The 27177-nt window shown below is 28.1% G+C and overlaps 3 protein-coding genes across 5 annotated transcripts; all 3 read right to left on the bottom strand.

The window, feature by feature from the left end:
* Window positions 1-509: 509 nt before the first annotated feature.
* On the bottom strand, window positions 510-15715 carry LOC145180265 (WD repeat-containing protein 91-like). Of its 3 annotated transcripts, none has more exons than XR_016450519.1 (13): window positions 14965-15715; window positions 14551-14815; window positions 14289-14411; window positions 13854-14043; window positions 13382-13682; window positions 12830-12924; window positions 12508-12604; window positions 12286-12423; window positions 4854-5034; window positions 4614-4722; window positions 4029-4141; window positions 1354-1560; window positions 510-1204 (listed from the first exon to the last, which is right to left on the bottom strand). XR_016450519.1 is itself a non-coding variant. In XM_090081091.1 (13 exons), exons 1-13 carry the CDS (start codon window positions 15085-15087, stop codon window positions 1049-1051), a joined length of 2055 nt encoding a protein of 684 aa, XP_089937217.1. In that variant the 5' UTR covers window positions 15088-15715; the 3' UTR covers window positions 510-1048. The 3 variants fall into 3 exon arrangements, 1 of the variants encoding a protein (XP_089937217.1); XM_090081091.1 differs by having other exon boundaries at window positions 12286-12380; XR_016450520.1 differs by having other exon boundaries at window positions 657-1204; window positions 12286-12399.
* A 5225-nt stretch (window positions 15716-20940) lies between these two features.
* LOC149890823 (uncharacterized) lies at window positions 20941-23426 on the bottom strand. Its single transcript, XM_090081109.1, has 2 exons — window positions 21474-23426; window positions 20941-21269 (listed from the first exon to the last, which is right to left on the bottom strand). Exons 1-2 carry the CDS (start codon window positions 21635-21637, stop codon window positions 21020-21022), a joined length of 414 nt encoding a protein of 137 aa, XP_089937235.1. The 5' UTR covers window positions 21638-23426; the 3' UTR covers window positions 20941-21019.
* A 218-nt stretch (window positions 23427-23644) lies between these two features.
* On the bottom strand, window positions 23645-24918 carry LOC149890822 (opsin-3-like). Its single transcript, XM_090081105.1, has 2 exons — window positions 24822-24918; window positions 23645-24695 (listed from the first exon to the last, which is right to left on the bottom strand). The coding sequence occupies exon 2, from the start codon at window positions 24687-24689 to the stop codon at window positions 23766-23768; it is 924 nt and encodes a 307-aa protein (XP_089937231.1). The 5' UTR covers window positions 24690-24695; window positions 24822-24918; the 3' UTR covers window positions 23645-23765.
* Between the last annotated feature and the right edge of the window lie 2259 nt (window positions 24919-27177).

The following is a 27177-nucleotide window of genomic DNA, read 5'->3' as shown; positions in this document are numbered from 1 at the left end:
TTTTCCCATTTCTCAGCTGTATTTTCTTTCAACCAATCGCTCCTCTTAACTTGTTTCATGAAATTACTAACAAGTTCCTCTAGAGTTTCTTTATCTCCGGCGCACGATTCTCCCAGCCTGTTACATGCTTCCAAATTCTCCATTCAACTTGAGGTAAGTAATAAAATATTATAACTTATTTAAGTAATAAAATATTATAACTTATTTAAGAATTAAAAGTTTAGTAATTAAAAACTTAGAATAATTTAGAAAATCGGAAACTTAGAAAAACAGCACTGAAATGGTTTTCAATTCATTAAATATTGAATTTAATTTGAAAAAGAATCAAATTTTTTGACAGTTGTTTTCACATTTGAATCAATCACACGACCTACTCATACAAGATAAGAATATTGATTTTAAAGAAAAAAACAGGTTTTATTTGACCAAAGAGTTAATTCATTTTATTTGCAAATATGTTTGATTGGTCAAGATTGAGTGAATGCCTTAGAGAAGGAATAGCCTAAAGATTTATACAAAGGTTTTAATACTATAAAAAATTATAAAACATCATCTGATACAAAGCTTTGAATTTAAATACATTTATAATTTTTTTTGAAAACTCACAAATAAACATAAGAAAATTATAACTTTATTTGATGGAAAATTTTCATCCATATGACTACATCTTAATTTTATAAAATTAAATATCCTTTTCATAATATAAAGATATACATTCATAAAAGCTTCAAACATCTCTTGAAAACATAAGAACAAAAAGATAAACAAAAAGTCATACAACAACTAATTCATTTATTAAAAGGTAAAAAAAAAATAACAAAAAGTAAAAACTGAAAAATTATACATAAAAGTGTATAAAAAAAACAACATGTTATATCATTGAAATTTAAGACAATCACATGATTTTAAGACAAGTACACACTACATCATTGCACTTTGAGACAAGTTCACACCAATTTGAGACAAGTATTTAATTTTATTCAATAAGACTTAGAGCAGCAGAGTAGAAAAATACAAAATTTTAAATGTTAAAAAAATGCAATGACCACTATCTTTTTGAGAGTGTTGATACTTGTACAATTCCTTTCTTTGTACCACAAGTAACTATAGAACGATTTGGTGAAGATGACCAATCTAATGTTGTCACTTCAGAACTTGGGCACACAATATGCATAGATTCATTAAAAGAAGACTGGTCATTAGTCTGATGATAAAGAAAAAAAAAATCAGATAAGTAATAGTTGAATGTTAACAACAAAAAGTCTTTTCTTTTTAAAATATAATTATATTACAAAGACAAAATATTACAACAAAATACAAATAAATATAAAATATAAATTAGATAACAATCACCTCATATATCATAAGCCCACTAGGTCCACATATCATCATATAATGCTCTTCAGTGTGGCAACACATAAGTCGTCCACCAAAAAAATCATCTTGTCCTACTTGATCTTGTTCGTTTAATTCATTGTAATTAAATAGGCCAGTACTGCCTGCAGGAAGAGGATACTCACTGATTTTTGAGCCAGCTTTGTTTACATTCCATATGCATAACTAAAAACAATACTAATGATTTCTTACCTCTGTAAAATATTATTGTTAATACCTACAGTCAATGTCATCTTTACTCTTAAAGAATGCAATAATAAAAACTATAAACATTATGAATTATGTTACTAATCATACACATGCAAGCAACCACAGAGGTTATTACTACAACTTCACAGCAGTAGCATTTATGAATCACTGAGTCAACCTAAAGTGCTTAATAAATTATGACTTTTTTTTTTTATTTAACTTTACTTTTTGATAAATGCACATCACATGATGTGAAGATGAGAATGTTATCCCATTTTTACTTTGCACATTCAAGTACGTTCTGAGCAAGAATGAGTTTAGGAATCTAGTTCATCAGTATCTTGACATAAATAAAACATATCTCCAAAAACTAATGTCTCAGCTCTTGCATTCTTGTTTAGCTGAAAAATTTTTAAAAATTTTAAATAAAAATGTTTTGAATATTCATTCTAGAAATCTACTACAGATATGATCATAGAGAAAGATGGTAGAATCAACAACCATAAGCTGATGCTCATCATGATATTTACAACCAAAACATACAGGAGAAATTTAAAAGATGACACTATCTTATTTAAACAGTTCTACTAAACTGCAAAAATAGTTTTTCTGAAACTGAAAAAAAAGGTCTTTCAGTCAAAATTCAGAACTTCTTTTAATTTTTTTTTTAGATATTCTGGCGATGTTAAGATTTTTGCTTAAACGTTGCATTTTTATTTATCAAGAGCATATCAACTCATTAAATTTACTTTTTGCACGACCTTCAATAAAATCTGAAATGTCACCAAAGGGACCATTTGGTGACTTGGCATGGAATAACCCATTTGATTGTGAAATAGGAAGTGACTTCTACTACACTAATATGAATTAAAATGATTATCATTTTATCACTTTATGATCTTAGTTTAATGTAGTGTAGAATGTTTATTTATATTCTTGTTAATATTCTTATTAAAATTAAAATGATTTTTTTAAGCTATAAACAACTTGCATGGCAATTCCATTGTCCAATCAAACATATGCTTGTGCTCATGTTGCAAAATTTTAACAACAAGAATAAATAGTAGCAGCAAAAAAGAGCACCTTTTTTTTAACTATTACTTTTTACTTTACAAGTTTGAAATTTACTGTTAAAAATTAATGCAACTTTTATGGCATGTTTTGATTTGTAAGGTGTTTTCTCCTTAATGTATAAATAAAATTGAATTTCAATCAAAAGCCACTTATAGTTGCAGCAAAAAGGATGAGACCATTTTTTTATTTTTTTATTTTTTTGTAAATTTGAAATTGTTAGAAGTTGATTTCAGTCAAAAGTTGATTCAATTTATCAATTATCAAAATTCAATCATGTTAAGTTTTATTGCCTTCATTATCTTTATTGTGGTAACTCACAAGTTTAAAAAATAATTAATGGAAATGTATAGATTACAGTGATTGAAATTAAATGGGGATCAAAATGATTAAAATGTAATGGGGAAGATAACTTTCTTTTTTATAACAATTAATTTTATATGAGGATTATAGTGATTGAAGTTAAAAAGGAATTATAATGATTTAAAATGATGCATCATATTAAAGCAAAGTAAAAAAAAATTTTTTCTTTTTTTTTTTATACCATATAAGTAATGATTTAAATTAATACTTAATTGGGTAGCCTTTTACATTAAGAAAAGTGTGAAAAAATAAATTCTTTATATCAGTAACTGATTTTCTTCCTTAAGTTGAAAAATACTTAATTGGGTAGCCTTTTACATTAAGAAAAGTGTGAAAAAATAAATTCTTTATATCAGTAACTGATTTTCTTCCTTAAATCTAAATGGTCTATTATTGACTAACATAATGTTAAATACATAGTTCATTCTATAGTTCATTCTATCAGATCCAAACAGTCAAAGTTTATACTTTGAATTGTCACTACAGAGAATATTGGCAAAATCTTTTGATGCCTGGAAAAACAGCATTTTCAAATTATAATCAAAACAAAAACTTTTTAAAGTTGTAAAATCCTAAAAACGAACAAGCAATTCAAGCAACATATCATGATAATAACATCCATTTCTGTCAATAAATTCAAAGTTACAAAGCAAAAAATGATGAAATAAAACTTGCAGATGTCTAATGACCACAATTCAACAGGTATTTATTGCATTTTTTCAAGAGCATTAACAATGTTCACTGCATTAACAATTAAAGACATCATGATTACATGACTATTGCAGAGTTTTATTCCATCACAAACAAATGAACAAATCCATAAAATGAATGATGTGATTGCTATATGAAAGCTAAAGATTATTGCTTACAATAATGCAATGGAGTTTTTCTTATTATTAAAAAAAAACTACAAAAATACAAACGTTGGCAACATGGTTGCTACTTATCATAAAACTGAAAGCTAATATAATCACAGATGTATTGCATTACAACTATAGTCTGTTGCTCACCTTTCCATCAGTTCCTAAACTATATACGCATGTCTCAGAAGGGTTAAACATAACATCAATAATATCAGTAAAATGAGCATGCCAATTCATAAGACAATCACTATTGCGGATATCTAAACATAGCATTATTTTCACTTTTGAAAAAAGTTTGTGTTTATGGAATATTATAATAAACAAATTTAATAAAATACTTTAAGAAGAAGAGGGATGATAAAATACTTTAAGAAAAAAAGGGCTGAAAAAAATTGAAAACTAATATTTGACAACTTTACATATTTTAATATATTTTATCTTAAAACAGCATCAATTAAAAATATTCCTAAAAACATTTCAAAACAAAATTAGTCACTATAAAATATTTAAAAAATTAAAAAAAGTGCAAACAAGTAAATACAAGTAATACAAAGTTATACAGTTTGCTTAGTTTTAAAGAGAACTGACACCTAATAATGTAAATACATTAAATTAAAATGTTGTTAAAAACTGAAAAACTTGCAAAATGATAAAGAAATATTATATTATTAAAAACAAAACTTGCCTTTATCATTTGCAAATGTAAAATGTTAAAAAAAAAAACCTTCTTACCAAAAAGTCTAATCATACCATCAATGCCGCCAGTCAATAAAAGTGTGCCATTATGATTATAAGATAAGGAATGAATACAAACTGGAAATGGATCAATAGTTAAAGCTCTCTAAATAGAGAAATCAATGTAGCTAAAATAGCCACTTAAATTTTGTTCTACACAATAAACACTTTTTAAATTACTTGAACATAGAATTCAAAAATTTAAAATGGATCTTAAATGATATACTAGATTCATACTTTGTACTGCCCCGTTTGAAGATCCCAAACTGAAATACAACCTTGCTTTGAAAATACTGGGTCATAGTCAGAATACTGCTTCATTTTGATCATCTTAGTTTTTCTTACAATTTTAGTTTGTGAACTTGATGAACTACAAGCAGCAGTAGTTGAATTTGGACTGCATACTAATGATATAATCCTGAAAATACATATATATAAGAAAGAACTTTAAAACATGCAGAATGGTAAAAATCCAGCCCAGTGGGTTTTTTTGGATTTGGGTTTTTTAAAATATGATAAAGACTGTCTGCAATGATAATGACCCATGAGATTTTTCAAAATACTTCAAAAAGCATTTAATCGATTTTGATAATCTTTTTATTGTTTTAAAACAAATATATCTCTAAATACAGTAATGTTTTTAGAAAACATCATCTTTGAGCTGATCACAATATTTCTTAATTTAGTGTGGACACCTCACATGAGCTTTTAGAGGGCAGTTTTTCTTAAAATTTCATGATGTCACACCATAAATTTGGCAGATTGATATCTGCCACAGTTTCACCTTTCTTATGTAGCTCACATTTGATGCCAAAATTTTTTAAAACTGAACAAAGTTGTGGTACATTTGCTGGATTCATGTTTTTTAGGATAAAATCAATGGTATTTTGTTGATACCATTTCATTACACTACTTGAGTAATAGCAAAATGCAAGATCAGCCCAGAAGATGGGCAGATTATCATGCTTTTGGATCATAGACATGTCACTTTTTTAAACATCACATAAACTTTGGAGTTCATGCTTCTGTTGGTAGTTGACATTTAAAACTGCATGATGGTTTACCAAACAATAACTTTCTTGCCAAGTTTTTTAGTTTTAATAGCTTTTAGCAAAACACCAGGCTTCATTTCTTTCATGGTTGTATGAAACTTCTGGGCTGGAGCATTGAACAGTTGAGTTTGCAGTAGGATTCATCATCCATTATAATCCACTTTTGATTTCTTTAAATATCCCAAACATAGTACTCTAGATTTGCATCAATCCCCCTGATCAATTTTTGATCAAGTTTTAAACTTGAAGGACCTCTTTCTCAGTTTCTTTCACACTCCACAATTTGATGATACAACTATACAATTGTTTCTTTGAACTATATACTCTTTTGCTAGTAAATTAATTGGAACATTACAATTTTTAAGCTACTCATCTGAAATTACTTTTCTCACTTCTACTTATGAATACATTTTCTTTGTTTACAACCAACTTTTTTAAAAGTACCATCATATATTTGAAAGTGAGATAAATTTGCTTTGAAATAATAAAAAATTACCAGAACTGATTAAGTGATTCTCAAAATATTTAAAAAACTCCATGGGTCATTATCATTCTAGACAGTTTTTAGGTAAAATTGATATTTTTAAGCTTTTATTTCTAAACTTCAGATTTAGACGAAAGATAATTTTCATAGTTGATAAGAACACAATCCACAGGGGTGAATAGTGCAAGTTGAAAATCAGTAATAAGTGGAGCAAAGACAATGAAGGACAACAACAATGAACAAGAATATAGAAATTAATGATCAGTAGTAGTTTTGGTTCTTATGTTTTAGCTCTGTTAAATTTGGTTTCTTAAAGTCTCAAAAAAAAAAAAAAAAATACTGAAATCTTCTAGTCTGAATAATTTTATTGTTAGAACATTTACCTATCAGAAATTTTTTTAGATAAGCAGGTTGTTTTTTTTTACTTCTGTGGCTTGGATGTTACCCCAAAATGAAAGAAATTAAGAAAATAGTTGCAGGATGATGTGTACAACTATCTTATTGAGGTTTGCAAGGAACTGGAGATCAAAACCACACTGGCTATCTGCCAAGAAGATCAAGTGGTCAAACATATAGAATGATCTGACTATTGCTTATTCAGTTCATAATGGGAAAAGGTTTTGTGTACAGCTATGCACAAAAGTTTAATTGAGATGATAATTTCAATCAAACTTTTCAGGGTTTTTTCAACTAAAAAAATCAGGAAAATGAATTTAGTTAAATTTTTTTATTTTTAAAAGAACAATCAATTAGCTATACAATTAACATTAATAAGATAATTTTAAAAAATTAAATAATTAATTACATAATCATTAAATGATTTGCATAAAAGTTTAATTGAGTTAAGGTTTAGAACATAAGAAATTTAAAAAAAACACAAATTTAATATTTAAAGTGTCCTCCTTTGGCTCAATAGCAAAGAAGAACTTGTCTCTGCATTGATTCAACCAATTTCATGCACATCTCATGTGGCAGTTTTAACCAATGCTCATTCAGAAGTTGCTTCAAATGCTCAGAATTTGATGGTTTACCAATTGAGTGTCAATCCATGACCAAATATTTTCTATTGGGTTGATGTTTGGTGATCTAGGGCACCAAGGCAACAAATTGATCTTTTTTGTGTTAAACAAGTGTGTTTTTGTAGGTATATTGGTTGATACGGCTACTATACAGCTCACAAATACCAAGGCCTTTGTGGGAAAAACATCCTCATATGCCTACTGAGCCTCCACTACTTTGTCATCTTGCTTGTAAATAGCGCTCACAATATTTCTCAGTTGCAAGTCTTTTAATGTACATTCTTCCTTTTTGGTTCACAACCTGAAAATTTGACTCATTGCTCCAAATGACTTTTGCCCAATCTTCAACTCCCCAATGCAAACATTCTTTGCACCATTTTTGATTACATTTCAATTAGAAAAGATTGGTTGAATATTTAAACTAGCTTTTTGAGCTGAGCCTATGATTTTCTCTACTGGTTCTGAATATACTACTTTTGTCACGGTCACTAAGCTTTTGAGGTCTTCCAGAATGAGGCATGCCAACAATGTTACCTGTCAGCTCCCAGGTTTCCTTATTTTTTTGCAAATAAAATTCAGAAACACCCTTAAGTTTACTAATTTCAACGTTGTTATGATTCTTTGATTTGATCAGCCCAATAATTTGCTATTTGATGCTCTCTGACACTGCTTTTCTACCCATTTACAAGCATTGAAATTTAAAATACTGCAGTTATTCTCTAGATACTTTTTAGCAATTAAAATATTTTTTGTAATTTTAAAATTATTTTTTTATTTAAGAATCATAAGTACTCACTATACTTATCATTTAAAGTGGTAATTAAGTATAATAATTAGTTATGAAGTGTCAAAAATGTATAATTAAATAACTGGATTAAACTTTTATGTCATCAGTAAAATACATTGTTTAATGTCCTATTAGTCTTATGGAATGGGGTGTAGCATGTGTGAATATTTTTTTCCGTCTAATTTATCAATAAAACATAAATAGCAAAAAACAAAAAAGATAAACTTAAAATCTATATGCAATAAGCTTTAATGTTAGAAAAACAAGCATGTTGTTATGAAAAACTCGATTAAACTTTTGTGCATAGCCGCACAAGATTTCTGATTTTTGAGCAGAGAGAAAAAAATCTGTAGATTATTACTTCGAGCTCCTCAATGAAGCAGGACTAAATGGTGAAGATGAAAGAGCTGGCTTTGAAAGAATATCCAGCTCTGCTGACATGGATGCTATGCTATTATATGAGTTTGCTGGAAAAAGATATTGGTAATCTCTTCAATCTTGAAGCAGATTGTGGAAACTAAGAAGTATTTCAGAAATGTCCATAGGAGATTGAAAGGGGACATACCAAAATTATCACATTGCCATCCTAGACAAAATACATAAGGATTCTTATTACTTCTCTGAGGTGTTTACAACAAAATGACTTAAAGAACAGACCTAAACTGGATGAAAATGCAGAATGAAAAACACTACTGGTACTGTTCTCATCTGGTACTCACTATGTAGGCTAACTTACAAAGACCTTTTCTTGGGTTCTCTACAGATGAGTATTACACTATCCCAATGGTGGTAAGTTATATACAGTATTGGCCATTAATAACAATCCATCATGTTTTTTTTGATACCATTCAACTTTGACTGATAATAAATCAATGATTGTTTGACTCTTTTTGAAAATAATAAGTGTTAGTTGATGACCATCATATTTTCTTTCAAATAAATATAGATAATTATAAAAATATGAATTGATACGCCAACTATCTTTTTTTTTTTTGACACACCTTATAATCTAAAATAATTATAATGGCCAAAATTAATAACCCACTCTAATATTTCAAACTTCCTTCAAAATTACATATGTCTTTGATTAAAACTTTGAACTTATTTACAAACTAATACTAACTATTAGAAATTTTTAAAAGTTGTTACAAATATTTGAAAAATTTATGAAAAACAAAATATAAAAATTAGTTTCTAATTAACTACAACATTTCAGCAATAAAACAATCAAAATGACTAAAAAAACTATTGATAATATGATAAAATGTAAAATTATAGCAATCAATGAAAAAATATCTCAGTGAGAAAAATTGCAAAACATTTAAACACAGCACATGCAACTGTTAGCAGAATAATCATCCAATATCATGAATACAATTGAAAATCTTCTGTGTCTTGGAAGACCCTGCATTTCAAATGAAAGAAATGAACATTCACTTATTCAAATAGTGAAAAAAAAAAGAAAGTTATCATTTACTGATTTGGTGAAAAAAATAGAAACTTATCATCTACTGATCTCAGTTGAAAATGGCAAGAAGCTTCTGGTGTTGTTGTTATTGCTCAAACAATTAAAAGAGTACAACAAAAAGCACAACTAAAAGTGGTGCGAGCTGCTTGCAAAAAAACCACATCTATCGAAAAAATATCAGAAAGCAAGAAAAAACTGGTATTTAGCTCATAAAACTTGGTTTAAGTGCATGTGGCACACTTCTCATTTCAGCAATAAAATGAACATTCAGGTTGATTCAAGAAAAAACCGAATAATGCTGAGAAGAATGCCACATGAAAAAATGCACCCAGATTATTCTATGTGTAGAACAAAACAAGGTATTGGTAGTATAAGGCAAATGGGCCTGCATGAACTATGAAGGTGTTGGTTGCTTTAAAATCTTAAAGTCAATAATCAAGAGCTCAATTGCATAGAGAATTTTTTAAACTTTTTTTAATTATGATTTGTTTATTTTATTGTTGTGGTTTATTTTAGCCATATTTTTTTTGATACATATAAACACTTGTTTTCATTTCAATATTTTAGTTTCGAATTTTCTTTTTTTTTTTTATCATTTTTTATAAAAATTTATATTGTGATCATTTGATTTATTCCAATAAAAAAAATTTGTTTTTATTTTTATAATATTTAATTTCAAACTTATATTATAATACAATAACATGATAGATTGTCATTAATGGCCAATACTATAGAAGTTGGCTTAAGTCTCTCAGAGTGAGACTTTAAGTTGTGACTTTTTGGCATCCCTGCACTCCTGTCTGGTTAAAACATTTGAAGGCATAAAAAGATCAATTGTTAAGAAATCTGGTTTTGAATTAAAAGAACTTTGTATAGCTTAATAATGTAATACTCTATTCAACTATGTTATTAAAATTATTAATTTTTATCAAGTAAAAAATAGATACAGTAGAAAGGGAATGTATGTGATGTAAATTGTAACTTGTTTATTTCTTCCAAAGCTTCAAAAAATAAATAAAAAAATGTGCAGATTTGTGAACATGTTGGTGATCTGAGTTTATGGCAGGTAAAACTAAATAATATTTTATTTAAAAACATTTTTTTAAATCTATTAATATGTTTTACAAATCTTGCATCCTTTACATATCTTACATATCGAACAGCTGCTTGAAGTTTACACCTGCATATGGGAATATATATATATATATATATAAAGAAAAAAAAAAGACCAAAATCCATGAGCATATTGAATCTTCCTTTTTAAAAAAAACCAGATATGTTGGTTATAGTTAAATGACCTCTTCCAGAATTACAACTTATACAAGGATTTGTCAATTATATTTTCTCAAAGGGAGTTTTACAGATTTTAGGCAGAGAGAACACCATATTCTGGCCTGAAAGTTGAAACTGGTTTTATAAAATTACCATATAAGAACTTTATAATAATTTTAGGAGCAGTATTTACTGGAAATTATTTTTAATTAAGTTAAATAATTCTTTGTTTAGCATAAGATTTTTGAAGGAAATGCATATCATGTTTTTCTTGCTGAAATTATTCCAGCACTGTTGCTATTTTTAGCTTCATTATTAAAAACAATGAATAATATTCTCAAATGATGTTTAGGCACTGGAAAGGTTTCTGAAAACTTATCTTGATATTTGCAACAATGTACAGATCTATCTTTACCTCTTAAAATACACATCATTCTTGAAGACAGAAACAATATTTTCAAGAGCTTATATGCTAGGGCTTATTTCTGAACAAGTTGAAATCCATAGAGAGTTTCTAAAGATATCAAGTTAGATTGATCACTAAAATGTGTCATATGGAGAGAATTTGATGAAAACTTTTGTTGAATTTAGTTTCACAGATCTTTAATAATTTTATTTTTTTTTTGTTTTTGCTTTATTTGATTAATTTTTTAATAATTGGTTTAGTTTTATTATTTTGTATTTGAAAACTTATTTTTGAAATAATATTTTAATTGCATTATTTCTATTAAGCTAATCAAAAGCATCACTCCAAGTGGATTTAAATTATGCAAAAACCTATGGCATCATTGCTCATTCTAAATTTATAATAGTTTTAAAAAATCTGGCAGGGAGCTGAAGTAATTTTTGACTGATAACAACTTTCTCTAACTTTAAAAAAGGATTATTTTTACCCAGCACCAAAATTTAAAACATTTTTTTGAATCAAAAATAAAAGTTGATAAAAAATCTAGGATAAACAGCTAGGATTTCAACAAATTTACAACCTCTACATAAAGTTCTTAAAAGATCTTAAACAGTTTTTTGTTGACATTTTTATTGATCTTGAATTTGTGGAGGGCCACTGGGGGGGAGCTGGTAAAGTTACATAAAGCTTTAGTAAAGAAACTGGTGATGATAACCCTGATAAATAGGTAAGTACTTTGAAAAATCAAAAAGTCTAAATAAATTAATAAATTATAACTGAATGTGAAACATTTCTAAATGAACTCTGCAATGAGCTTGTATGTCACATCTAAGAGATAAAGAAGAATACTCTGGAATGACTGGAGACTGAAGACATATGACTCCTTTGTTGTGAAGAGACAAAATATCTTTTTGGAAAAAATACATTAATACTTTTTTGTTAAAAGTCAATATATTGAAAGGTTGTAGATTTAATTAAATTCATAAGAATGCTTGTTTTTGTATTATTTTTGGTTTAAATTAGCAAAAAAACACTATTTAGAGTGAGAAAAATTTGATTTTTTAAACTAAAAAAAAAAAACTGTAAAAAACTAAAAAAGCAAACAAAGAACATTTTTTCAATTTCAACTTAAAAAGAAATACTTATAACAAAATGCAATTTAAAAAATTAATTAAAGTAACCTTTTGAAATGAGAATTTACAGCAGCTTCCCACAAAAACTTCTTTGCTCCAATATCATAAACACCTATTTGACCATTAGATCGACCAAGAAGCAGCTGAAAAGATGAGGTCTATCTGAATAGTCCAAAGTAAAAAAATCTATCAAAAAAAAAAAAAAAAAAAGCAGAGAGAGAGACATTAAGAGCAAAAGAAAAGAAATTGTAAAAATAGAAGAGACTGTACTTTATTATCTGTTAATGGAAGCCAATCTACTGAAAGTATATCCATATCCAAACTAATAATTGAACTTGAAGAGACAAATGGATGACATTGCCACACTCTGCAAGAAAAAGAATGAGTTTTGGAAAAAAACACAAGGATATAAATACAAGAAAAGCATAAGAAAAAATATACATAATGAAGCACTAAAAATAGACTTCTGTTGCACCAAATCTCTAAATTATCATATAATTATTTCAACAGCGATTAAATAAGTTACTTCATTTTCTAAAACAACTAGAAAGAAACCACAAGATTTTTAAAAACATTTTAGCTATAAACTTACTTTAAAACCCCCTCTGCATCAAGGCTTGCAACAGAAGTACTATTAGAAGAGAACTTGCAGCAAACAATTAATGCACCATGCTCTTTGAATTCATCCTGAAAGAATAATAGATGACCATAGAAAACTAAAAGGCAGAGTTTATACTTTTCAATATCAAAACAAACTAATTAATGGATATTTCTGGTGTTTTTTGCAAACTAAGACAAGCCCAACAATACAAATTATAACAGAATAACTAACAAACAAAAATTTCTGGCAAGTAAAAAAAACAAAAACATTAGTCAAAGTCATTAACTCTCTATTTACTGCCATGCAAGCTTAACTAGTCCTAAAAATGATTTAATTTTACTAAAAGTCTTCTTTTTTTTTTTTTCAAAATATTTAAAAACTTTTTATATCGGGAATTGTGAATTCACTACCATGAACAATTAAATAAACAGTAATCAGAGTGCATTTTGAAAAGATTAATCATCAATACAACATACCTAATAAACAGTTTGTATTACACACCAAAAATATGAAAATAACAAACTCTGTTAAGAGGATTCTTACATTGCTTAGTATAATAAATGGAGCATCTGAATTTTCTTCTGCATAACTAAGTGTCTTATCTAGTGCTTCTGAAACTGTACTAAAATGGTCTCTCTTTATACTGTCTAAATTTAAATCTTCAGAAGAAACTACTGTCTGCTTTTTATTAAAGGAAGGTTTGCGTAATGTATTTTCCTCTAACGATGATTGCTTGACACTGATGGCTTCTTTTTTTATTTGCTTTGTTTCTTTTTCTTTAGAGCCTAAAAACTTCCATGGGACAAATCTTGTTTTTACTGTTTGTAACTTTTTAGCCTCTTCTCTAAAATAGCAATAAAAGTCTCAGTTTAACAGACAGCTAAACTAATTTAAAATTATTTTTTTCGTAAAACAGCTTAATGCATTAAACTTTTGGCTAAAGATACAATAATAAAAAACTAAGTGAGAATGAAAAAATTAAAAAGATTAAACTCAAAGCAAGGATCACTCTTACTTTTGCATGGATTCTATCTCAAAATCATCTGTTTGAGTGGCAACATTAAATTTGCCAAGAAGGCTTAGAAAACGAAGCCGATTCAGCTCTTTTTCATAGTTTAAAACTTGCATTTGGAGCCTTTTATTCTCTTCTTGCACTTGTTCTAACTTAATTTTCTCTTTTTCAAAATTAAGCAAAGAAGGAAGAGCTTTTTTTAAGTTAAAGTAATTTTTTCTGCATAAATAAAAAAATATATATATTTTGAAGATTTTTAACAACCTTTGTTCTACATATATAACTGAACATAAGCTCAACATTTAATAAAACTTTCTTCCTCTAATATTTTAATTTTAAAAAATGTAAAACAATTTAAACAACGTTAAATTATGGTTAATATACAAAAAACTTAAACAGTAAAAATATGTATTTAAATATATACTACAAAAAGGATACTGATTTGTGAAAAAATGGTGTCTAAACAGTTGGCTAGTGATAATAACACAGAATCTTGCCAAATCTTTGTGAAATACATTCCAAAAACTTTATTTTGCTCAGCATTTTTTATGAATGGTAATACTAAAAGATGAAAATTAAACTTGGAATAAAATCATGTTAAATCACCTGTTTCTATACTAATTTTGGTTGCTGAGAGTTAAATAATTTATCTGCAAAACAATAAACAAAAATATTGTTGTAAATTAATGAAAACTCTTACTAAACCAATCACTCCAAACATCTTCATGTTGCAAATCAACTGCATATTTTTCAAAAAACTCATTGACCCTTTCTGGCTTATTACTTTGCAATGCATGTACAACATACAATCGCAATATATTTGTTTCCAGTTTCTTCACTAATTTATATGTTTCATGCCCAAGTTGGCAGAAATAACATTTTTCAAAATAACGCCAATAATTCTTTAAGTTAGCTATTTCATAATTTTGAATGTATTGGGAAAATTGATCCAATATTTTATCCACCTAAACAATTTACAAGCATAAGTTATATTACACATTAAATCATCTTAATCAAAAATTAAAATAATCCCATAATAGATCTTGTATAAATGAAAAATATAAATTGAAAAAAGCATTAAAGCATTTTTTTTTTAATGTACATACTGACTAACCTTAAATGATTTATTATTATCATTTTTAATTTCAGTTTCCAAACATTTCAGAGATGCAGTGAAACCTCTAAAGATCAGGTATTCTCTTAACATTGAGTCAATGCTTGAGGATAAAGCAGCCATCTGGTGGATTTTTAATTTAAAAAACCAGCTGTTTTGCTATAGGGATTGTTCAAAATAACTTTAGTAATTTCTATGTGATATATCAATTTTTAAGAAAACCTATAGTTTTTATGTGTTTGTGTGTGTCATTATGTATATATGTATGTATGTATGTATGTGTGTGTGTGTGTGTGTGTGTGTGTGTGTGTGTGTGTGTGTGTGTGTGTGTGTGTGTGTGTTTGTACGTATGTATGTATGTATGTATGTATGTATGTATGTATGTATGTATGTATGTATGTATGTATGTATGTATGTATGTATGTATGTATGTATGTATGTATGTATGTATGTATGTATGTATGTATGTATGTATGTATGTATGTATGTATGTATGTATGTATGTATGTATGTATGTATGTATGTATGTATGTATGTATGTATGTATGTATGTATGTATGTATGTATGTATGCATGCATGCATGCATGCATTTAAACATACACAGAAAGTTTGACCAAAGTAATAGCCATGTCGCAGCACTAAAACTAAACCGTTTTTTATGTAATAGCATTATTTATAGATTTATAGTAAAAAAATTTTTTGATATATAAATGAGGGGCTATCGCATATCTTTTGATAAAAAATGTATCTGAAAAATATTAATGAAAAATTAAAATTCTCCGTTAATTTTAGAATTCCGGAAACTTTAATTATAGTACCGGAAACAAAATCAGTTGTTAGACAACAGGGGTTAAAAAAGTTAACTTCTTAATTTACCACACTTAAATAAACATTTAAATTTGTATAAATTTTTAAAAAAACAAAGAAATATTTTTAAATAAGTTCCCGCTAGTCAAAGTTATTCCAAATTTGTTACTTTCGATTTGATATGTGAGAATGCAATAATCTACCAAGACATCTGAAGATTCAGAAAAATGTAACCGTTTATGGTGTAATGTTTAGAGTGTTGTATGAACACACACAAGCAGGCGGACAAAAATATTTTCATAATTTTCTCCCAACTTTTTTGTAGTTGATATGATAAAAATATGTTGCTAAAGAACATTTTTCAAACGTTTCACAATCCACTTTTTTAAAAGGGCTATTAATGTCATTTATTACAGTTAGAAACATGATTCCAAAGAACAAAATCTTGAAGATAACATGATTCCAAAGAATAAAATCTTGAAGATTGAAATTGAACTTCACAACAGCGATATTAAATTTGTTCTTGCGCTGTTTTCACTGTAAAAAAAATCTTAAAAAAACTTTTAAGCTTATCCATTTTTTTAATGGAATTTTTTTAATGTTTTTTTAAATAGTACTGCTATAAATGTAAATTGCAATCTAAGAAAATATATGGTTACATAATTATAATAGTTAAAGAATTGCCTTAACATCATTCTGTGTTAAATCACCACGAACAAAATCTTATTTAATTTCATCTTTCAAATTCATCTTTCGTAACAATTGAAGAAGAAATAAAAGCATTATGTAAGTTGTTTTATTATTGATCGTTTTTTAGCATGATGGATTCGGTATTTTTTTAATTGTTTATATTGACTTCTGCTAATATACCAAGAGGTGCTGGTAAATTGATAATGATTTTTCCAGTGTGAGCGAGAACTTTATGAACAGTTGCTGGAATTTTATACCAACTATACTATTTAAGATACATTCTCTAAAGCTCTAAAAACAATTTAAGATACAGTCTGTATGTATCCTTTAAATATGCGTCAATTTTTTCCGGGTTGATTTGATTCTCGGTAGTTGAAAGCAATACTTTTTACTTCTGTATCAATCGTTTTAACGCGTTTTGCTGCATTTTTCAATAGTCCATGTAATTTTACCTGTATTTTCGATGCAGCTTCTTCGATGACTTCGTTAGGGGCGCAACATTTTTTTAATGCTTCAAAACATCATGAGGCAAATATCTTGAAGTTGTTTCGTTACGTATTATTTTATATCCCGATTAACTAAAAGCCTCTTTAACTGATATCATTCCTTGATGATTGAATAGAGCGAATGTTGTAGAACTTTTTTCATTCTTTAAAATGTGCCCGATAACTTTTACAAGATCAAGATTCCTTCTATAAAAATGCGATACGTGTAGTACTGAGTCCCCATCAAGCAACTCCTAAATCATAATTCAAATCAATTATAATTTTCGTTATAAATTTGTGTCAAAAAAAAAGAAATAATTGCTCATGCTTACAATTAATTTTTGGTTATGATAATAAGTTTTTGAATTACACCACAGCAGCTTAAATACCTGTAGAGGTAACAAAAAAAACAAAAAAAAAACAAAAAAAAAAACGAAATTGGTGATGAGTACATATGACCCACAAACAGAAGTTTAACACTAGCAAAACATAGTTTTCCTAGTGTTAATCTCCTGTTTATGGGTCATTAGAATCATTTTAAAAAATTCGCAAAACAACAAATCAATTTTTCGTTAGTGAGTAGCTAAGAAACTAAAAAGAACATTAAAGAAGACGAAGGACAGAAAATTTTCAAATCATTTTATTTTCAAATGATGCAAAACTGGCGCTAGATTTTCCTTCAGAACTTGTCAATATACACCTTGAACCTGACCAAAATTTTGCTTTGGAAAATCCGAGGGAAAAAAGTTGCTGATCGCATGAGTTGTGAATTCTATTGCTACTTTTAATTTTTCTTGTTTTATAGTTTTTTTATTATTTTTACAAACTTACCACAAAATTATAGCTATAAAGCTCATTGCATTACTTTTCTAACGAATTATTGTGACCTAGGAGTTTTTATCAATTGGATTTTTAACATTGGTTAAAAATCCAATTGAGGTGAAAAAAGGTGAAGCATGTTTTTGCGGTAAAAAGCTTGCTTAATCTGCCCATTTTCAACTTTGACATCCAATTTCTTAGAAACTACACAGGCAAGAAAATTGAAATTCTGGATTGTTTAACAGTACTTACTATTGATAGAAAATCATAAAAAAAGGACTGGCGAAATTTGATTTTCTAATTTTTGTCTGTCTGCTTGCCAATAGTGAAGTGGGTATATCAGAACCAGAGTCAGTGTTAAAGTCTTCATATTTCTGGCGGTAATTAAGCAGAGTTAGAACTTTAACTCATTTTTATAAAATAATTATCTGGATCTCACGAAGCAGAAGAGAAAGGCAAATAATGTGACGCGAATTAAACCAGATTTTGAACAAAAATCTGAAGTTTATACTAATTCTACATGAATCTTAAAGAAGTTCTATAGAATCTTCTATAGAATCTCGAAATTCAATAAAAATTCTATTATAACTCTAAAGAACTTTTTGTCCTGTGAAACCCTGTCACAAATCCTTTTTTTTTTCTTACTTATTGCTCGGTAAAGGCTGCTCTGTAGAGTCTCAGATTTTGGAGTAGCAGAGTTGAGCTATCTGACAGAAAAAATTAATTATCAACATTAGCTAGAGAATAAATATAGAAGAATTATCAAGGAACAAACGAATAAACAAAAAAGTGTTGTCACTAAAATAATGTTGTTTCTGCTAATCCTGACCTGATTAAGGCATCACTCTCTTTTGTTCGTGTTCAAATACATATTTCATTTCATAGAGCTTAAATAAGGTTGAAAAATGAAGATACGGTTGAAAAACGAATAAAAATATCGGCTTCGGTTGGTATTGGGTAGTTAACATAATAAATTTGATTTTTTAAAACTTCCCTGTTACTTAGATAGTTCGCACTTACTTTGATTAAAAAAAAATTTCTTTTTAAAATATTCTGTTAAATTAGCAGAAACACATTGTCAAAGTCCTGATTACATTCATAATTGTCAAAATCCATTTACATTCATAAACATTATTTTCAGATTCATACTTTTTTCGAAGATTTAATGTTTCTGCATTAAATACTTATCTCTTTCACATTATATTCTCTCATTTAGGGGAGATAGGCGTACCTTAATCCTTTTTATGGTTTATGGTTGATTACTTGAAAACCCTTGCAGACTACAATACTATTTTCATTATTTTTAAAAGAATCTTTGTTTCTTTATTCAAATCAGCAAGCTAATCCTGGTCCAAATAATATTTAGTAAGCAGAAATCAACTTTATAACATCACCTACAAACGATCAAAGTGCCCCATAGTGCAGATCAAGGTGCCCCTTAATAAAAAGTTGGCAATAAAGCATAATTAAAAACATAGTTTTTCAAACTTCTGCCAAGAGATTCACATTTAAAGTTTAGTGAACAAGTTTTTTCATCAGAAATTCTAAGAAATGTTAGCAAAAACTGAAAAATCAAAATCGAAAATTAAATGTCAGCATTAATTAACTAAACATGAAGAAAAACAACGTAAAACTAAATGAATGAGAAACAGTGGCATAAATTTAGCAGCTATTTATAAATACAGACGCTCATAATAAATTGACCAAGCGTCTGCTACGCACGGGTATCGAATCCCGATACCAAGCGTGCACCACTGCTCAATAGCCCGATCTTTTTCTTTAATAAGAACAGCATGAAAAAACGTTAGACAAAAAATTACTCTTGTTCGCAATCATCTTATTTAAAGGTTTGACCTTTCGTATTGACAGTTTCAAGTCCAGCAGCAGCTGATGCATATTTATGTCTATCGAAAATTCAACAAAATTAAATCGAGTATTATTACTTTATCTTGATAAAATAACTTACCTTTTTATTTTTTATTATTAATTTTATTTATCTAGCAAATGGAAATATTTTTTCTTTGTGCGTTGAATGCATTTCAATAGTTATTCTAATGTAATTAAATACAACAAATTATACATGTATCATAATTTTAGTATGGGGCACCTTGATCCTCAGATCAATCAGCCCCCTGTAAGAGAGATCAAGGAACGCCTATAGGTATACATCATGTAATAATGGCTGATAAATAACATTCAACGGCAAAATTATACCATAAAATATACGTCGATAAAATACCTAGTGACTGCAGTTGATATTTTACAAATATTTAACATAGTAATAAAAATATGTGAATAATTCTCATGTTTATCAAATTTACTTTTTATCGTGAAAATCAAACTTTTATTTCTTAAAATTCGTAAAATTGATTTTTTGACAAAACAACAGCGAAAATAAATAGCCGGAAGTATATGCTGATAGTAACTTATGACGTCACGCAGATATAATTATAAATAGATGATGTAGCGCTAAAAGATCAAGCTGCCCCACAGATCAAAGAGCCCCCAGCTTCTCTACATTACATTCTCTTATTCATATTGTATTCAATGTCGCTATCATTTGAAAAACCCTTTCAATCTCAACCTATTTTCCTAAAGCTTGTTTTTCTCGTTTCTATTTTGCTGAGATAATCATTGCCAGATGTTTGACCGCTCATTTTGCTGCCATTGAGTCTATACAGTAAAAATCTAAAAGCAGTAAAAGTCTAGACTGCATGGCAGCAAAAAGATCGGTCATTTCAACTGACCGAAAACGTGTATGTTTTTTTTATGTATCATATTACGAAAGCACGTTAACAGTAAAGCACGGCGTTTATTAATGATTTCAAAAAAACTTCAAATATGTTTGCTCTAAACAATAAAATTGTCTTGCTGCAGTCTTGCGTTGTCTTATTAGAAAACAATCCAAATGTAATGTAAATAGTAGATAATCCTGTCTGTAAACTTTGAAATCATCATTAAAAAACTTGGTAGTTTAAATTCATCAGTTTGATTTATCGGCCTGCATTACTAATAAATTATAGGATGATAAAAACCCTGAAGAATTATTTCAGAACATTTAAAAAAAAAAAGTTAATAGAGATAACTTAATATGGTTAAAGGAATAAAAATTTTTATTGACTACATTTGTGTGTAAAAAAATTTTTTGCATGAAAAAGAAAAAAAAGCACCAAATATATTTTCATTGATATTTTATAACAAATATAAGTTTCAAATTTGATTTTCAATTTGATCATAGTTTTTTTTTTTTTACTTAGCAAAAGATTTGAGTAACTCGAACTCTTTTGGTTTTGTCTGGTGACCATGGCATCGTCAAGATTTCAAACTTGCATTGTTTGCTTAAACCCCCAGCTTTTGCTGAACATTCGTTCACTTTCTTCCCGTCACTATCTTCTGTATTTGGACACACTGACTCAACAATTTTTACAGAAATGCGGTAGTAATTTCCCAATTGTCCAGTTGATACCTGACGGTTGCCCTTTTCAATTGAATCCAATACCATCCTTTTTTTAAATAAAAAAAAAACTTAAACAGAATTGTATTTAATGCAAAAGTTGAGTTATGAATAATATATAAGTTGAATTGTATAAAAGATTTTATAAAAAAAGCTTCTTCATGTTTATTTAACACATTTTAAATGTAATTTGAATTTACATCAAGTTTCTGTAAAATATTGAGACAAAATAATTCAATTAAGCTATTAATACCTGAATTGATATTCTTTTCTATCATGTCGAGAATTTAATTTATCAACAGCCATATCAATGCCGGTTAAAAGACCTTCAGCTTTTTTTATTTCATCCATTGTCATGTCAAAGATCATGGCGCGTGAAACGGCACACAAAGCGAAGAATAGTGCAGCAGAATACATTTTTGAAAAAAAGAGAAATGGACACTGGAAGCAAAAAGGAACATGAAATAAGGTATTTTTTCTTTTATACTTTTGTAAGCTTAAAATAAATATATTCTATTGTTTTAGCTGGCTATGAGTTTTATTGTTGTCAATAATGGTGGGTGTGCCTTGGCAAATACATTCAAAACAGGTGCTCAAACAGTTTTCAAAATACCAACAAATTAAAGAATAAAAATCCTTAATTTGTTGGTATTATGTAAAAAGCATGGTACATATGTAAAAGTATTTTATATAAATGATTTTTACCTAATAATATTACCCATTGATTTTTCCTTGGATTCTTAACTGATACTTTAAGTTTATTTAAGAAGATAATATAGTTTAAATGTAAACTAAAAGAACCAATAAGCTAATTAGCAGACCAGCAGTAAGAAAAACATTTAAAGTACGTTAAATAAAATCTCCTTAGAAAAGTTCAGTTCTTGAGAATCAATTTTTACTTACGAAGCTTATATTCAAAAAAATTCATGAGCTTTCAATAACAAATGTGATTGATAAAGGTTGGTTGTTTGTATTTCGGCAAGTTTAATTTTAGACAAATCTTTGATAATTTAGTAGAAAAAAACTGTTAATTTAACAGCATAACTATTATACAAGAATAATGTATTATCTATGGAGGCTACAAGGAAGAATTCTGTTAGACGAACTACATATTTTTTGAGTCTAATTAAAAATTACTTTTCAAGTGACGGAAGGAGGTCAGAGGTTTCTAAAATGGCTTCTGAGAGATATGATAATATTGAATGATTTTTTTCCAGCTGAGAATGAGGACACTGGTATTCTCTGAAAAAAAGATCAAACGATTTTCATTGTGCTCATCTTAAGCCATTTTGTTTTGCTCGTCTTAAGCCATTTTGTTTTGCTCGTCTTAAGCCATTTTGTTTTGCTCATCTTAAGCCATTTTGTTTTGCTCATCTAAAGCCATTTAAGTTTTAATAGTCACGGAAGGACCGCAAGGTATAAAAAAAAAGAGATCTCTTTATTTTTATTTAAATTCCTAAAATTTTTGATGTTTAATAACATAAAACAGCTTCAACTATCAAGTTTGAAAATCTTTAGATTCTTTACAATTCATTATATTTAACTTTAAAGACGAGTATTTCTATTTCATGCTGTGATATGTTTTTTCAAAAGGTTACTCGGCCACGTAAGAACAAAGATTTTCCTACTAAAAGCTAAACACCCCTCTAGCTAAAGGAGATTGGATATAATAAATATTATCAAATATTTCGTAGTTAAAAATCTCAATTAACAATTGAGATTTTTGACCAAACAAATCAAAAATCAGATTGCTCTTTAATGTTATTAATGTCCACTTGACATCACCAACCTTTTTTTTTGCATTATTGATAAATTTGTTTTTGTTATTTAGTTTTCTTTGGAAAAAGAATCCAAAATATAAATAAAAAAGCTGAAAGCATTATCGTGAACTTGTTTTAAGTAGCAGAGTTATAATCTTTCATTTTAACCAACTTGTTTTCGCGCTTCAAAAATAGCAAAGTTAACATTCCAATCACTAAACTGGTAAAACAGTTTTCCTACTAAAAAAAGGTGACAAACAGCAACAAGAGTAATAGTTTTTGTTGTTTAATTTTAGAAGTTTCCATCTCTCCATCAAAAAGGTTACCTTTTCGAACTAAAAACAAAGCAGCCAATAAAGAAACAACAACATATTTATTAACCATATATAATATAGCAACATAGGAAATTAGAAAAATCTACTTCTATATTTGAAAACCCTGAGTATACTCGCCTCTTGTATTTTAATCTTAAAGAAAATGGAATGCATAGAAATGGTTTAAAAGAAATGGTTTAAAAGAAGCTTATTTCACAAAACAAACCAACAAAAGAAGGAGTTAAAGTTTAAAATAGAAAATCTACGTTAAAATTATGTTTTAACTTATATTTTTAAACGAAAAAGATTAAAATATAAATTAAAATATTATTCATAACAGAAACTGATGATATATAAACTGATGGGAATCGTGTATATTGTTTTAAGTGTGCTACTTGTAACTTTTTTAAAACAAGATTAGTGCATTAGGTTCCAAAGCTACCGATCATATAAGAGGTAAAGTAATGATCGCTAATTTACTCTCGGCCATCCTTCAATAATTCGATTTCTTTTTAAGCATCTGAATAAGCTTAACTTGTAGAGATGGTTCCTGAACGATTTGTTGACGTAACAGTTTACGACTCCATTTGTTATAGAGGACAACTTTGCACAAAATGCGGATATGCTGAATAGATAAGTAGGAACATTTATTTCTAACATTGTCAGCAACGTAACAAAGGCATACGGTGTCCAAAAAATGAAGAAAGCTATCGCTGAAAGACTAAATATCTTTAAATAAACTTTCTCCAAAAGTTTTGTCAAGTGAGGAGTCGCCTTTATTTGGAATTTGCGGTCTGAGGAGGATTTATTGCTGAGAAATAACGCAATGGTGATTACTAAGCCAGGTAAAACGAAACAGAAAATCTCCACAGCTAGCACATAAGATAAAGTATCCTTTCTAGAAAATTTCCAGTCTAAAGAGCATCTGTGATGATCGACATCTATTTCATACGTAGACCAACCGATCAATGGAAATAAAGCCCAGATGAAACCATATGCGTAGCAGAACGTTATAGATAATACTTTGTAAAAGCGATTTTTGCAATTTTTGTAATAAAAAATAGGGCATTTAATTCCAACTGCTCTAATAATAGACACAACTGTCAAATGCATAATATTCACAACTGCAAGAGCGTACGTTAAAGAACCACTTCCTATACAAACAAAATCTCTTTTAATTGGGTGGAATCGAATTGTCATCAGTATTTCAGGAATTAATCCGACCAAGATTTGAATAATGTCCGAAACAGATATGCTGACAATAAATAAATGAGAAATCTCGATTTTTGGCATTTTAAAAAAGATAATGTAGCAAATGATCAAATTCAAAATCAAAGATAAAATGATCATTGTAATTGAATATAAAGTTGATAAGAAGGTGTAGTTGTCAAACATTGGAGCCTAAAAACAAAACAAAAAATATTTCTTTAGTAAACGTATAAAATTCAAATTAAATTCGACGTTAAATATATTACGCAATAAGCTTAAATATATATCGCATTATGCAATATATAGCATTATGCTTACCCAGTTTACGTAAAAAGCAGTTTACTACACAACTTGGATGAGTTTCTATACCTGATGAATTTCTATATCAACAGTTTTTAAAATAACAAGATTTGCATTACGTTTTTAATATCAATTATAAATTAGATTTTTATCTGCAACTAAAAATGAAATTTAAAAATACCATTCACTTTGTGTTACGCTTATATTTCTATTTTTAAGAATAATATAATATTTATTTAAAATTTTTTGTAATTCTAAGTTCTTTTTTCGATTACGGTTTCTCTTTTATTTTATTTCTATTTTATTTTGTTCTGATAACGATCTTCTTTATCAATGCGATTTCTAAAATGATTCTGATTTTTTTATTTTCATGAGTTTTCATTTGGCTTTGATTTCTGACTTTTTAAATTCAGAATTCACGCTGATTTACAAGTCTCTGAGTGTTATTTTCGCTTAGTTAGTAAAAGCTATTTAAAATATTACTGGATCCTTGTTCTCAGCGCAACTAAACTATTTACACTTTTATACAAATAGATATGCGCGTTATAAGTATGTATATATGTGTGTGTAATATTTAAATGTAAAGGTGTGTAATATATATACATGTAAAACAGCTGATAATAGTATACATGCAAAGTTTAACTTGAACTAATAATTATATTAAATTCAAAAAAAAATGTTATCGTTTAACAACTAATTAAAAGTAAAAAATAATAGAAGAGATGTACATAGCATATATACGGTAAATTGCATATACAGCATACACCGTAAATTGTTGCTACAAATTAAAAATAAATAACATGAAGGAGCATGATTCTTGGCAAAGATACCGACTCCGTGGGTGTCGGCATCTTTACCAAGAATCAAGTTCCTTCATGTTATTTACTTTAAGTAAAGATGCCGACTTCGTGGGCATTCGCTGTCGTAACGGGTATCCACTGAAAAATGAGATAATAAAATGAAATGGTTTCTGTATAGCACAAAGATGCCTTCGTATATGTAAATATGAAAGATGTAAATATCGTAGATGTAAATAAAATTTAAAAAATTCAGAAGTACTTTTTTTTTTATTGTAAAAATGTCGTCTGAAAAAGAAGAACAGACAAGTGAGAAAACACCGTGTAAAAGTTTTGTAAAAAACAAGTGTGAAAACGTGTGTAAAAATTTTTTATCAAAACTTCACGTGATTACACTCACGTACTTATACTCACGTGAGTACATTATAACTAAATATTGGTCATAATTAAAGCAGGAATAAGATGCTGGCATCATCAAACTCTATCAAAACGAGCGACAGCTATCTGAGCCGCAAACAGCTGTTGCTCGTTCAAAATATGGCCGGCTTTATAAAAATTTTTATAAAACCGATTATATTTTGGACGACTAATCTTGTTTCACGTTATTGCACTCTTCTGTTGCTGGAAATGATAGATTCCACTCCAGTGATCATACAAATGCTCCTCCAACATTAAAATTTAAAAGATTGACGAATTTTGAAAACAAAGTTTTGATATGGTTTGACATTAGTTCAAGAAATATGACTAGAGTCTCAAACAAGCCATCTGGTTATTGATTCAGTAGAACCACATACATTTTGCAACTAAGAAAAACAATCCAGTAAATTGTCCAAAATATTGTTATTATTATCTATTTAAATATTGTTTGAAGAAAATCCCAATTGAGGTTGTACAAGTTTCGCTAACTCTATAAAAGAAAGATGAAGCTGACGAAACGATTTTTTAGAAGAAAAAAAAGTGAACTTTGTTACTTCTCATTACAATTTAATTTTTTTTTTGGAAAAACTAGCATTTAAGGTATTTTTTTGGACTTTTACAAGTTTCACTTTTCAGCCACTCATTAGAAATAAAACAAATTTCACACAAAACTTTTAAGGCAAAAACAAAAAACCACATAAATGAAGAATTATTAGAAACCAACCCTCTTGCAATTTTCTTCTGCATAAAAATTACATCTTTTTTTTAATCAGAATGTATATCTATTATTGTTAGTATATGATAAAAACTATTACTGCTATTGTTACAGTATAAGCAAAAATAACTATTTTAGATTTAGTTGCAAATCGGTTGCAAAAGGTATGAACAAAGAAGCTAAAGGTGTTAGTTGTAAATAATTTTTATTTAGTAATATAAGTTAAATGAGTAAGTAGTTCGTTATTTTAGTGGATGATATAGAATTTTGTATAACAGGCATGAAAAACGACTTCCAGGTAATGGAATTTTGAGTTAACATAATTATAAAATTACGTTTAAGTTTGTATTGCTACAAACGGAGACGTTTATACTTATGCATAAAGTTACATCTCTGTTTTCATTAGGCGTCCTATAAGGTTTGGAGTGTCTTGTTTTAAATGCAG

The sequence above is a fragment of the Hydra viridissima genome, unplaced genomic scaffold (assembly GCF_058129835.1).
Source record: "Hydra viridissima isolate aposymbiotic clone 2 unplaced genomic scaffold, HvirCarnegie_v1 scaffold_3, whole genome shotgun sequence".
Classification (NCBI taxonomy): domain Eukaryota; kingdom Metazoa; phylum Cnidaria; class Hydrozoa; order Anthoathecata; family Hydridae; genus Hydra; species Hydra viridissima.
The sequence above is the reverse complement of the archived record's forward strand: the minus strand, read 5'-3'. Positions and strand labels throughout refer to the sequence as shown.

Excerpts from the sequence above, each read along its gene's own strand:
- LOC149890823 (XM_090081109.1), bottom strand. The coding sequence starts at position 21,637 with ATGTATTCTGCTGCACTATTCTTCGCTTTGTGTGCCGTTTCACGCGCC. Across the intron at positions 21,270-21,473 it reads AGAAAAGAATATCAATTCAG|GATGGTATTGGATTCAATTG; the intron begins GTATTAATAGCT and ends ATTTAAAAAAAG.
- LOC149890822 (XM_090081105.1), bottom strand. The coding sequence starts at position 24,689 with ATGTTTGACAACTACACCTTCTTATCAACTTTATATTCAATTACAATG.
- LOC145180265 (XM_090081091.1), bottom strand. The coding sequence starts at position 15,087 with ATGGCTGCTTTATCCTCAAGCATTGACTCAATGTTAAGAGAATACCTG. Across the intron at positions 14,044-14,288 it reads CACCATTTTTTCACAAATCA|CTCTTCCTTCTTTGCTTAAT; the intron begins GTATCCTTTTTG and ends ACTTAAAAAAAG. Across the intron at positions 12,381-12,507 it reads TTCCATTAACAGATAATAAA|CTGCTTCTTGGTCGATCTAA; the intron begins GTACAGTCTCTT and ends TCATCTTTTCAG.